This window comes from Tachyglossus aculeatus, chromosome 20 (assembly GCF_015852505.1).
Source record: "Tachyglossus aculeatus isolate mTacAcu1 chromosome 20, mTacAcu1.pri, whole genome shotgun sequence".
NCBI classification, from domain to species: Eukaryota; Metazoa; Chordata; class Mammalia; order Monotremata; family Tachyglossidae; genus Tachyglossus; species Tachyglossus aculeatus.
This window is the reverse complement of record NC_052085.1, coordinates 13953479-13966828: the sequence shown is the minus strand read 5'-3', so window position 1 is coordinate 13966828 and position 13350 is coordinate 13953479. Positions and strand designations below refer to the sequence as shown.

Here is a 13350-nt window from a genome sequence, read left to right as displayed (position 1 = left end):
TTTTTCCTCAGTGTGAGGCACTTTAAGAAGACGACTGCCGCGTTCTCAGCTGATTGAGTTCCAGTTGGATTTTCTGAACATAGTGTTTTGAGAACATTTATGCTACAGATTCTTTGTGATTTCCTAACCTCTACTTAAATGTGCTTTTTCCAATCAGAATGAATTTTGGAATATATACAGAGGTGAGATTATTTTGACTATTTTTTTTTAATGTGGGAAGAAATACATTCTGCTAATAAACGTTGCTGAGGGTGGAGGTAAACCGTAGACATCTAAAGATCTAATTCCAGAACAGAGAGAGAGAGTATGGCGTAGTGGATAGAGCACAAGCCTCCTAGTCAGAAGGACTTCTAATCCCAGCTCTACCACGTGTCTTCTGTGTGACCCTGGGCAAGTCATTTCACTTCTCTGTGCCTCAGTTTATCTCACTGGTAAAATTGGGATTGACTGTGAGCTCCATGTGGGACATGGACTGTGTTCAAACCGTGATTGGCTTGTATCTACCCCGGTGCTTAGTACAGTGCCTGGCACATAGGAAGTGCTTAATAAATACCATAAAAAAACCCAAAATATAACATCCTTTTAGCTTGCCACCCCCTCCCTCCTCCACCCTGCCATCCTGCCCCTCTACTCTTCAAGCCAGAGGCTGCCGGTGAACACCCGCCCCTCGCCCCCCACCCCAAAGAAAGACATAAATCTGGAAATTGTGACTCCTTCAGCCTTTGATTTCAGTGGCTCTGTGGGCAAACCGCACAGTAAAGAGCAGCAGCTAAAAGAGAACGCCCTTCAGGGTGACGAATATCTCTGCCAACTTTGGTCTCCAAGACTTTCCTTTGCAGATGGCGACCAGTGTGAAGCCAATCCTTGTCAGAATCAAGGACTGTGTAAGGATGGCCTCGGCGAATACACGTGCTTGTGTTCAGCGGGATACGAGGGCAAAAACTGTGAAACCAGTAAGTATCCTCGGTTGAAAGGCTCCAGATGGGATTGCCAAGGGAAGTATTGAGAGAAGAGGGAGCGTTTATTCATTCAGTCATATTTATGGAGCGCCGTTACCGTGTGCAGAGCACTGTACTGAGCACTTGGGAGAGTACAATAGAACAACAGACAGACACAGGAGTGGCAGTGCAAGACCTGGATTTCCTCTGGATGGACACCCAAAGCCACGTTTGATTTCGTCTGGGGTAAACTGTAAACACCAAAATTCATCGTCTCAATTCAGTCTTTGGTGACTGCTGCCTTTGCTGCTTTATTATTACAAGATTTCTGGGTAGTTGTTTTTTAAAGCACTTAACTATGTGCCAGGCACTCTACTGCATGCTGGGGTCTTAATCCCTATTTTAGAGATGATGGAACTGAGGCATAGAGAAGTGAAACGACTTGCCCAAGGTCACCTAGCAGAGAAGTGGCAGAATTGGGTTTAGAACCTAGGCCCGTGCTCTATCCCCTAAGCTGCGCTGCTTCTCTTCAGTGTCAAGGACTTTCCTCTAAGTTAAAACTTAAATGTAGAAAAATTGAGTTATTCAAAGACCAAATGATATTGGGAAAAATGATTTTTTCCTAACCGGAACACTGATCGTGCATTCGATTTTCAGTCCCTCCTGGTCATTCTTACATAGTCCTCAAGTGAGTTACGGATAAATCTGCCAGCACGATTCGTGAAGACAAAACCAGTGCAGGACCTGTGCTTTGTCCCTGGAAAGAGCATGGGACTAGAAGTCAGGGGACCCGGGTTCTAATTCCAGTTCTGCCTCATACCTGTCCCACTGCTGTGTGACCTTGGGCAAGTCCCTTCACTTCTCTGAGCTTCAGTTCTCTTATCTGCAAAATGGGGAGTCCCTTCAAGGCCCTACTGAAAGCTCACCTCCTTCCCAGACTGAGCCCCCTCCTTCCTCTCCACCTCGTTCCCCTCTCCATCCCCCTGTCTTACCTCCTTCCCTTCCCCACAGCACATGTATATATGTTTGTAAATATGTATTACTCTATTTATTTTACATGTACATATCTATTCTATTTATTTTATTTTGTTAATATGTTTGGTTTTGTTCTGTCTCCCCCTTCTAGACTGTGAGCCCACTGTTGGGTAGGGACTGTCTCTAGATGTTGCCAACTTGTACTTCCCAAGCGCTTAGTACAGTGCTCTGCACACAGTAAGTGCTCAATAAATACGATTGATTGATTCATTCATTCATTCAATCGTATTTATTGAGCGCTTACTGTGTGCAGAGCACTGTACTAAGGATTCAGTACCTGTTCTCCCTTCTACTTACACTGTGAGCCCATTAGGGGCCTGATGAGCTTGTAGCAACCCCAGTGCTTAGTAAAGTGCTTGATATATAGTAAGTGCTTAACAAATACCATAAAAAACAACTGTGGGCTGAGACTGAAATGCAAAAAAAAAAATAAAAAAATCTGCAAGTTCCAACCAAGGACATTAGTAAAATGAGGGGACAGCATGACAATCTTCCTTCTGTCCTGGAGGTTAGAGGTAGAAAAAGTGCTGGATCTCTAGACTGTAAGCTCACTGTGGGGAGGGAATGGACTCTCCCAAGTTCTCAGAGTGCTCTGCACCCCGTAGGCGCTCAATACATGTGACTGATGGAATGATCGATGGAGTCCCTTTCCCCACCTTCACTGCAGTTCCCTCGTCTTCCTTTAGCGAGCCACGGAACGGTCCTGTCAGCGGGCTAGCCCGATGGCTTCGTGACTGACTGGATTTTCTCTTGGGCAGCAACCATCAAGATCTGCAGCTTGAACAATGGAGACTGTGAACATTTCTGCAAATCTGGTGTCAACTCGGTGGTCTGTTCCTGTGCTCAGGGCTACATCCTGGGAGATGATAAAAAATCCTGTATCCCCACAGGTAGGTCAGAGTTGCCGGAGTAAACTCCAACCCTGGCTCTGGGTGGGAACGAACTTCTTTTACAATAGCGTCACTTAGTATCTAGAGCCCGGGCCTGGGAGTTGGAAGGACCTGGGGTCTAATCCCAGTTCCGCCGCTTGTCTGCTGTGTGACCTTGGGTAAATCACTTCACTTCTCTGGGCCTCAGTTCCCTCCTCGGCAAAATGGAGATTCAATCCCTGTTCTCCCTCCGACATAACTGTGAGGCCCAGGTGGGACGTGGACTGTGTCCAACCTGAATAGCTTGGACCTAACCCAGCGCTTAGAACAGTGCTTGACACATAGTAAGTGCTTAACAAGTACACTTAACGAAATAAAAATTTCAAAGCAGGCCATTATCAGTTGGGTCAAGGAGCAGAAGCATTTTGAAATTGGTAGTGTGCTGAGTGGGTTTTGCTGGCAAAATTTATCCTCATCTTCTCCACTTAGTGCTTAGAACGGTACTTGCCACATAATAATCATAGTGGGATTTGTTAAGTGCTTACTATGTGCCGAGCACTGTACTAAGCGCTGGGTAGATCCAAGATGATTGGGTCGGACGCAGTCTCTCCCACATGGGGTTCACAGTCTTAATCCCCATTTTCCAGATGAGGTGACTGAGGCCCAGAGAAGTGAAGTGGCTGGCTCAAGATCACACAGCGGACAAGTGGCATTTTCCAGATGAGGTAACTGAGGCCCAGAGAAGTGAAGTGGCTGGCTCAAGATCACAGAGCGGACAAGTGGCAGAGCCGCGATTAGAACCCAGGCCCCTTCCTCTATCCCCTAAGCCACACTGCTTCCCCATATAGTAAGCGCTTCACAGATGCGGTAATCGTTATCCACCCACTTCAACCCAGCTGTCCCTCTTCATTGGTCTCAAGCTGTTCCTCAATGTGCCTTGGTCTCTTATCTCCCAGCACTGCTCTCCGGCTCACATCCTTCCCCCTGCCTGGAAGTTTCCTCCTCTTTATATCTGACAGACCACAGTTCTCCCCATTTCCCTAGGGGAAGCAATGTGGCCTACTGGATACAGCCCCAGCCTGGGAGTCAGGAGGACCTGGGGTCTCATCCCTGCTCCACTACTTGTCTGCTGTGTGACCTTGGGCAGTCATTTCACTTCTCTGTGCCTCAGTTACCTCAGCTGGAAAATGGCGATTAAGACTGTGAGCCCCAGGCAGGACAGGGACTGCGTCCAGCCTGATGATCTTGTATCTACTCCAGCCTTAGAACAGTGCCTGGCACATAGGAAGTGTTTAACAAATACCATTTAAAAAAACAAAAAAGCAGGCAAACGGACATTAATGGGACTCCTTTAAATGTTTCTTTTGGGTGGTGAAATAGCAGCACAAATGCAGTGTGCCTTCCCTCAATTTGCAACTACCACTTTTATGAGGATTTAGAAACTTAAAGAGCCTGCTTCCATCATCATCATCATCATCATCATCAATCGTATTTATTGAGCGCTTACTATGTGCAGAGCACTGTACTAAGTGCTTGGGAAGTACAAATTGGCAACATATAGACAGTCCCTACCCAACAGTGGGCTCACAGTCTAAAAGGGGGAGACAGAGAACAAAACCAAACATACTAACAAAATAAAATAAATAGGATAGATATGTAAATAAATAGGATAGATATGCCCACGTTGCCTCATTGTGACACTCACTCTAATACTTATGGAAGGTTATTTTAACCGGAGTTAGACGAGGTAGTTCTGACATTGAAAAAAAATCTACTTTGAGGGAGAAAAAGCAATCGAGAAGACTTTCAACCTAATCTCTCTTGTCCACGGTATTGAGGATGGGAAACATTAAAAGTCTCAGCTGATCTAATAGTTTCCACCTTCTTCCTCACTAAGCATTTGGCCAGAATTGCCAACAGACAACAAAATTGCCTCTTTTTAAACTCCACAGCCCTTCCCCTGGCCCGTGCTATGATACCAGTGTTAATTTGAGTAGCAAAACACAAACAGCAATACAGAAAGGAGGAGAAATCCAGATCTAGAAAATCCGGACTGGATCATTCGTGTGGATAATGGAGAGGGGATTCAATTCAGTCGTATTTTTTGAGCGCTTATTGGGTGCAGAGCACTGTACGATGATGTACAGTGTATGATATAACAATAGACAGACACATTCCTTGCGTTTTGAAAGGGACTGAAAGAACACAATGTCATTTTGAATTGGAAGAGTTGGTGAGGCTGAACAATTCCAGGAAGGATGATCTGTAGGATCTGCTTCCAGGCATTTATTCTTTCTGGTGGGAGAGAGCGGGAGAGAAAGGGGCTCTGTACTAAGCCCCTGTATGCACACAACATGCAAAAAGATGTCCACGTTTCTCAGAAGAGCTTTTCTCTCCCCCTCCATGTTACACCCTGAATCGACTGCTTCCATCTGAAGCTGACCCTGATTATAGATCATTAGATCAGTGCTAAGCGGTTAGAACAGTGCCGCGGCACAGACTAAGCACTCAGCAAATACCACCGTTTATGTTTACGTTGCAGTATCGTCTCCTTTTTGCCTTGGTCCAGACCCTTTCCCATGTGGGAATCTCACACTCAGAGCTGTGCTCTGCGCAGACCAAGCGCTCAACAATTGCCATTGACTATGTTTATGTTGCAGTGTTGTCTTCTTTTTCTCTCGGTCCAGTTCCTTTCCCGTGTGGGAAACTCACGGTGGAAAGGAGGAAGCGGTCAGCTGAATTGCCTGAGAAGCAGGATGATGACAACGCTCACATCACTGAAGATGTCTTAGAGGCCACGGAAAATCCCTTCGAAGCCGAGCCTCCAGACCAGAACATGACCCTTGCGGAACCTGGCGAAAATGCCCTTGTGAGGATAGTTGGAGGAAGAGAATGCAATGATGGGGAATGTCCTTGGCAGGTAATTGTTTGGGACGCCCACCTGCTTAAGCCAAACTTACGGTTTGACCCTTCTCTCTTCTTCTTTTTTATGGTATTTGTTAAGCGCTTCCTATGTGCCAGGCACTGCACTAAGCACTGGGATAGTTACAAGTTAACTGGGTTGGTCACAGCCCCTGACCCACATGGGGCTCACGGTCTTCATCCCCATTTTCCAGATGAGGCAACTGAGAGAAGTGAAGCGACTTGCCTGAGAACACACGGTAGAGCTGGGATTAGAATGCGGATCCTTGTCCCCCGCCCCCAGTCAATGGAATAGAGAGAAAGAGGGCCTTCTTCAGTCGGTCAATCAGTGGTATTTATTGAGGTGACTCTCCCCAGGTTACCCGAAAGACAAGTGGCGGAGCCGGAATTAGAACCCAGGTCCTCCTGTCTACCAAGTCCGTGATATTGTACTCTCCCACGCACTTAGAACAACAATCAATCAATCAATCGTATTTATTGAGCACTTACTATGTGCAGAGCACTGTACTAAGTGCTTGGGAAGTGCAAGTTGGCAACATATAGAGACAGTCCCTACCCAACAGTGGGCTCACAGTCTAAAAATAAATACATTTATTTATCTGTTGATATAAATAAATATGAATGATGGACTGAGTGCCCACTGTGTGTACAGCATTATACTAAGCACTTGGGAGAGGACAACGCAAGAGTTGACAGACACGTTCCCTGCCCACAACGACCTTACAGTCTATAGGCATGATCCTCCCAAACAAGCTTCGATATATGGTGGATAACAATAATAGGATAACCATTATGGTATCTGTTAAGCGCTTACTCTGTGCCAGTCCCTGTCCCTCATGGGGCTCACATTCTAAGTAGGAGGGAGAACACAGTATTGAATCTCCCTGTTACAGATGAGGAAACTGAGGCCCCCAGAAGTCAAGGAGCTTGCCTGGGATCGCACGGCGGGCACACGGCAGAGCCGGGATTAGCACCCAGCTCCGCTGAGTCCCTGGCCTGTGCTCTTCTTTCCACTAGGCCACACTGCTCGAACTCTAGGATTGAGGCTGTCATTGAAATTCACCAGTGGTAGGACAGCTCCTTCATGTGGAAATACAACAATAAAGAAATGGCCTGTTTGGCTGTCTGTTCAGCTAAAATGAACCTCCAGACTTTGACACCCTTACGCTAGGAGGGTCACCCAATCCAATACCCTGCCTACAGGGTGGTACCTCAAAGAGATGGATAATTATTAAGTTTTCTAAACCTGGCTCTGTCACTTGTCTGCTGGCCCACCTTGGGCAAGCCACTTCACTTTTCTGTGCCTCAGTTCCCTAATCTGTAAAATTGGAATTAAGACTGTGAGCCCCATATGGGACAGGGACTGTGTCCAACCTGATTAGCTTGTATCTACCCCAGCTGGCACATAGTAAGCACTTAACAACTACCACAATTATTATTATTAAGGATATTTTCCACGTCTCCGAGTTAACCTGGCCCATTAACTACAAATCCAGCTTCATTATTTTATAGGTAATTAAGAGACTGGAGAAGCAAATATATATATATATATATATATATATATAATATATAGAGGTGCTATAATTATTATAGGCGTGAAGGTTATAATACAGGTAATGATAGGCTTGAAGACACAGAGTATCTACTTACTCTCCTGTACCTCTCTCAAGAGCTTACTACAGTGTGAGTGCTCAATGAATACTATTGACTGATGAGTTGCAGAACAAAAATATGCACTAGTAAAACCTCACTAATTCAGACTAAAAGGTCTGGGGGAATCCAGTAAGAATTAGTAAAAAGATTACATCGTAGGAGCATTTTTTTCAAATGTCATTTTAAAGGTTTGTATGGGTCTGCCTGTTTCCTTCCTTGTGTGTTTCTTTAGCCTTAGTAGTGTCAGTAATAGCCTGTCTCTTTCTCTGACTTTCTCTTCTATGAAATCTTCCCCTAGGATAGCTGGGTCGTCAAGAATTGTCTCTTCTGAATCCTCTGTCAATCAATCATATTTGTGGAGCGCTTACTGTGTGCGGAGCACTGTACTGAGCACTTGGGAGGGTACAATATAACAGCAGAACAGAATTGGTAGACACATTCCCTGCCCACAATGAGCTTCAGATCCTCTTCCCTTCAGTTAACTTGATGTGGTTCTAACTTTAGATTTTACCAATAAATGTCAGATGTACACTCAGGTCTGTAGCCTTAAGCATACCCCAACCTCACAGCACTTATGTACACTTCCTTATACTCTGAAATACATTTTAATGTCCACCTCCCCGTCTAGACTGTAAGCTCCTTGTGGACATGTCGGATTTTACCAAGCATTTAGTATAGAGCTCTGCACCAAGTAAACATTCAGTAAATACCATTGATGGACTGATTAATAATAATGGTGATATTTGTTAAACACTTACTAGAGAAGCAGTGTGGCTTAGTGGAAAGAGCACGGGCTTGGGAGACAGAGGTTGTGGGTTCTAATCCTGCTCCGCCACTTGTCAGCTGTGTGACCTTGGGCAAGTCCCTAACTTTTCTGGGGCTCAATTCCATCATCTGTAAAATTGGGATTAAGACTGTGAGCCCCACGTGGGAAAACCTGACAACCTTGTACCTACTCCAGCGCTTAGAACAGTGCTTGGCACATAGTAAGCGCTTCACAAATATATTATTATTTTGTGCAGAGCACTGCACTCAGTGCTGGGGTAGAATCAAGAGAATAGGGTCAGTCGCAGTCCCATTTTACAGGTGAGGAAATTGAGGCACAGAGAAGTGATGTGACTTTCCCAAGGTCACATAGCAGACAAGTGGCAGAGGCGGGATTAGAATCCAGGTCTTTGGACTGCCAGGCCCACGTTCTTTTCACTAGGCTCTGCTGCTTCTCAACAGACTTTACTAACCACATTTTCAAATAATGTCTACTTTCCTTTGACACTAAGGGTCCCAACAAACAAGGTTTCATAGACTTCCTAAATCTACATCCACCTTTCAGTTCACCAGGCTTCCCGTACTTGGTGCATTGAGACACTGTGTAGAAACTAGATTTCTGTTCTGGAAAAATTCTGTCAAATGCCACTACTCCAAGCCTCTTCTTGAGATCCCCCATCCTGGCCTCCCAGTTGAAAAGAAAAAAAAAAAATATTCCTTCTCGCATTTGGCTCTAAAAGCTGTCACTGGAAAAATGTTTCCTTTAATCACTGGAAAAGTGATCTTATCCGAGGCAGAAAATTTTTTTACCTTGGGGAAGGAGCTGGTTTTACTAAAATGTGCTTTCCTCTCGACTGTCAGCTCATTGTGGGAATGTGTCTACCAACGACGAACTCTCCCGAGCGCTTACGACAGTGCTCTGCACAGAGTAAGCGCTCCATAAATACCGTGGATTGATTGGTTTTTGTCTCGGTACTGATGCGACCCACTGGTTCTCTCTGCAGGCTCTCCTCGTAAACGATGAAAACGATCAAGGGTTTTGTGGCGGGACTATTCTGAACGAGTTCTACATCCTCTCTGCAGCTCACTGCATGCACCAAGCAAAAAGGTTCAAAGTTAGAGTAGGTAAGTCTGTTCCGGGAGGAAGGTCTCCACTGTCTTGACAAACGTTCCTTCAGTCTCCCAGGCTCCAGGGTGTTTCTTGGGAAATGACTATGGTACTTGTTAAGCGCTTACTCTGTGCTGAGCACTGTTCTAAGCGCTGGGATGGATACAAGATAACCCGGTTAGACGCATTCCCTGTCTCACATAGGGTTCGCAGTCTAGAGAGGAGGGAGTAAGATGTAATCCCCGTTTTACTGGTGAGGAAACTGAGGCGTGGAGAAGTGACTCGCCCAAGGTCACACAGCTGGCCAGTGGCAGAGCCGGGATTAGGCCCCAAATCCTCCGACTTGCAAGTTAATCCAGTTGGATCCAGTCCCTGCCCCACATAGGGCTCACAGTCTAAATAGGAGGGAGTAGGATTTGATCTCTGGCAGATTGCTTAATCTCTCTGTGCCTCAGTTTCTTCATCTGTATAATGGGGCAATTCATTCATTCATTCATTCATTCAATCAGTCATATTTATTGAGCGCTTACTGTGTGCAGAGCACTGTTTTGTTTTGTTTTCTGTCTCCCCCTTTTAGACTGTGAGCCCACTGTTGGGTAGGGACTGTCTCTATATGTTGCCAACTTGTACTTCCCAAGCGCTTAGTACAGTGCTCTGCACACAGTAAGCGCTCAATAAATACGATTGATGATGATGATGATGATGATGCAAGAGCACTGTACTAAGCACTTGGGAAGTACAAGTTGGCAACATATAGAGACGGTCCCTACCCAACAACGGGCCAACAGAGCCTCTCCTGAGCTCGCCGCCAACAGGGCCCTCTTTCCCAAATGCTCCCTCCTGGGGGATGCCCAGGACAGCAGCCCCTGAAATATGCCAAGGAAGAAGAATACTTATGATGGTATTTGTAAAGCGCTTACTAGGTGCCAGCGCTTACTAATACCTGCCTCGCCCTAGCTCAGAGAGATGTTGTGAGAACCAAGTAGTGGATATGAAAAGACACTGGAAAATTGTTTCTGAAGAGCTACAGTCCATCAGTGGTATTTGCTGAGCATTTGGGAGAGTACAACAGAATTAGCAGACCCATTCCCTGCCCATAATGAGCTTATGGTCTAGAGGGGGAGACAGACATCAATGTGATTAAATAAGTCATTTATAATGTGGCATTTAAGATATGTACCTAAGTGTTGTGGGGGTCGGGTGCATATCAGCCCACCTGATTATCTCGTATCTACCCCAACGTTTAGTACGGTGCCTGGCACATTGTAAATGTTTAACAAATACCACGATCATTATTATCGCCCACCTGATTATCTCGTATGTACCCCAACGTTTAGTACGGTGCCTGGCACATTGTAAATGTTTAACAAATACCACAATCATTATTATTATGACTGCAACTTTCCACGGCCCCGCAGGGGAGCGGGACACCGAGAAGAAAGACAGCAGCGAGATGGCGCATGAAGTGGAGAAGGTGATCGTGCACAGCAGGTTCGTGAAGAAGACCTACGACTTCGACATCGCCATGATCAAACTGAAGACCCCCATCACGTTCCGGATGAACGTCAGCCCGGCCTGCCTGCCCGAGAAGGACTGGGCCGAGGACGTCCTGATGAACCAGAAAGCGGGGGTGGTCAGCGGATTCGGGCGAGTCCACGAGAAGGGCCGGCCTTCCACCATCCTGAAGATGCTGGAAGTTCCCTACGTGGAGCGGAGCAGGTGCAAGCAGTCCAGCAGCTTCGACATCACCCCCAACATGTTCTGCGCCGGCTACGACTCCAGGCCCGAAGACGCCTGTCAAGGAGACAGCGGGGGGCCCCACGTGACGAAATACAAGGACACCTACTTCGTCACGGGAATCGTCAGCTGGGGGGAAGGGTGCGCGCAGGATGGGAAGTTTGGCGTCTACACCAAAGTGGCCGCTTTCCTCAGCTGGATAAAGAGGATGATGAGGCAAAAAGCAGGTCAGTAGATACGAAAGAGGGCCGGATGCTGAGGTCGGTCTCCTAGCGGAGGCGTTTCCACCGGCGGTTGGCGTGGCTTGTACACGGGCCTCCCCGTTGAATTAAAAGAATTGTTCTACCACCGGCTTCTGGGGGCCCATCTCTATGTTCTCTCTCCTCCCACCGCTTTTAAGGGCGTTTCTCATTTATAAAAATGCAGTTTCACTTCCTCTTGCCGTCCGATGCCTCCAGAGAGGAGTTCATCCCGGAAGGAGCGAAGGATGGGCGGCATGATCCAAAAGCCAAAGAATGGGGGATAGCCTGCATTTCCTGCCCACCCACACCCCCCACACAAAAAAACCCAAAAAAACCCAGCACTCTTCAAGTTTTCCTTTCCTCTTCTTTCTGCATTGCCCTGACTTGCTCCCTTTATTCACCTTCCATTCCAATCAATCAGTCGTATTTATTGAGCACTTACTGTGTGCAGAGCACTGTACTAAGCGCTTGGGAAGTACAAGATGGCAACATATAGAGACAGTCCCTACCCAACAGTGGGCTCACAGTCTAAAAGGGGGAGGGCACTGTACTAAGCACTTGGGAGAGTACAACACACCAATATAACATTCCAGCCCCTCAGCACTTAGGTACATAGCTGTCATTTATTTCTATTAATGTCTTGTCTCCCCCTCTAGACTGTAAGCTTGTTGTGGGCGGGGAATGTGTCTGTTATAGTGTTGTATTGTGCCCTCCCAAGGATTTAGTCCGGTGCTCTGCACACAGTAAGCACTCAATAAATACGACTGAGTTACTAAAAATTCCTGCTTACCACCACTTCACAATACATACGATCTAGTGATCCAGCAGATATTGTTTCGATGCTTTACTTCTGGGTTAAAATCACCTCACAATATTCCACCCAGGGGATAAACCCTGTCCCACATAAAGACCCAACCACCCTGACACTGCAGTTGAATGTTACAAGTAAATTCCTTCCCACGCAATCGAGAAAGAAGGAATCGCTGAGGCGTCGAAGAGATCGCTGAACAGGTAACTTAAGGGTATTCATTCATTCAATCGTATTTATTGAGCACTTACTGTGTGCAGAGCACTGTACTAAGCGCTTGGGAAGTACAAGCTGGCAACATAACGAAGGGAACAATTTCATTTAGAAGCAAATGATGTAAAGGTTGTCATTCGGCGGAAGTATTGTCCAACAAGGACCTCGTCCAACTTTCCCAAGCGCTTAGTACAATGCTCTGCATAGAGTAAGCGCTCAATAAATACGAATGAATTGAATTAGACTCTCTGGTGCCTCACTGCGAGTTGCCGAGATCAATCAGTCAGTGGTATTTATTGAGTGCTTACCGTGTGCAGGGCACTGTACTAAGCACTTGGGAGAGTACAACACACCAATATAACAGACACATTCCCTGCCCACAACGAGCTTACAGTCCGGAGATAGATGAAGGTTATGATCTCACTACCACTAGCTAAATTTGGAGATAATTGTAATTATTGAGTGCTTACTGTGTGCAGAACACTGTACTGTGCGCTTGGGAGAGCACAATATAACAAGCAAGGAAGATGGAGTTAAATGGTTTAAGGGCATAAACTAGGTTGGAGACCTCTAGACTGTAAGCTCGTTGTGAGCAGGGAACGTGTCTACCAACTCTGCTATATCACAGTCTCCCAAGCGCTTAGTACAGAGCTCTGCACACAGTAAGCACTCAACAAATACGACTCATTGAGGGCCACTCCCAAATAATACAGATCGGGGATGGGAAGTCGGGTGGGGGGTGGTTTCTCTCCAACCAAAGCCATTATGAAAATAAGGATACCAAGCGATGGGATTGAAGACGGAGAAAAAATCCTGTTTGAGGCCAACCCATGTAGGATTCGTTGACGACAGTAACATCAATCAGTGGTATGTATTTTTTTTTTGTGGTATTAAGTGCTCACTGTGTACCAGGCTCCCCTCTCAGGATCATACCTGGAGAGTTTCCAGTACTCTACCAGTCTCGGCTATGGGAGGGAGAGTCAAGCAGAGGCCTTCCCATTCCATTCCTAGCTCGGGCAGTGGCTAGCGAGTGGCAGGCAATCTGCTACAAGGCAAAACT

At 46.3% G+C, this 13350-nt stretch overlaps 1 protein-coding gene and 1 non-coding gene across 2 annotated transcripts in view; both read left to right on the top strand.

The window, feature by feature from the left end:
• Positions 1 to 11462, top strand: part of LOC119941265 — a 32193-nt gene extending 20731 nt beyond the window's left edge. Inside the window, exons 15-20 of the mRNA XM_038761647.1 lie at positions 158 to 182; positions 840 to 953; positions 2732 to 2863; positions 5530 to 5762; positions 9187 to 9307; positions 10709 to 11462. Coding sequence (XP_038617575.1) covers positions 158 to 182; positions 840 to 953; positions 2732 to 2863; positions 5530 to 5762; positions 9187 to 9307; positions 10709 to 11262 — 1179 coding nt within the window. The 3' untranslated portion in view covers positions 11263 to 11462. The remainder of the gene's footprint in view (positions 1 to 157; positions 183 to 839; positions 954 to 2731; positions 2864 to 5529; positions 5763 to 9186; positions 9308 to 10708) is intronic.
• A 1743-nt stretch (positions 11463 to 13205) lies between these two features.
• On the top strand, positions 13206 to 13343 carry LOC119941710. The gene has a single exon (XR_005455293.1). It is a non-coding gene; the product is annotated as a small nucleolar RNA SNORA7 (small nucleolar RNA).
• Positions 13344 to 13350: the final 7 nt, after the last annotated feature.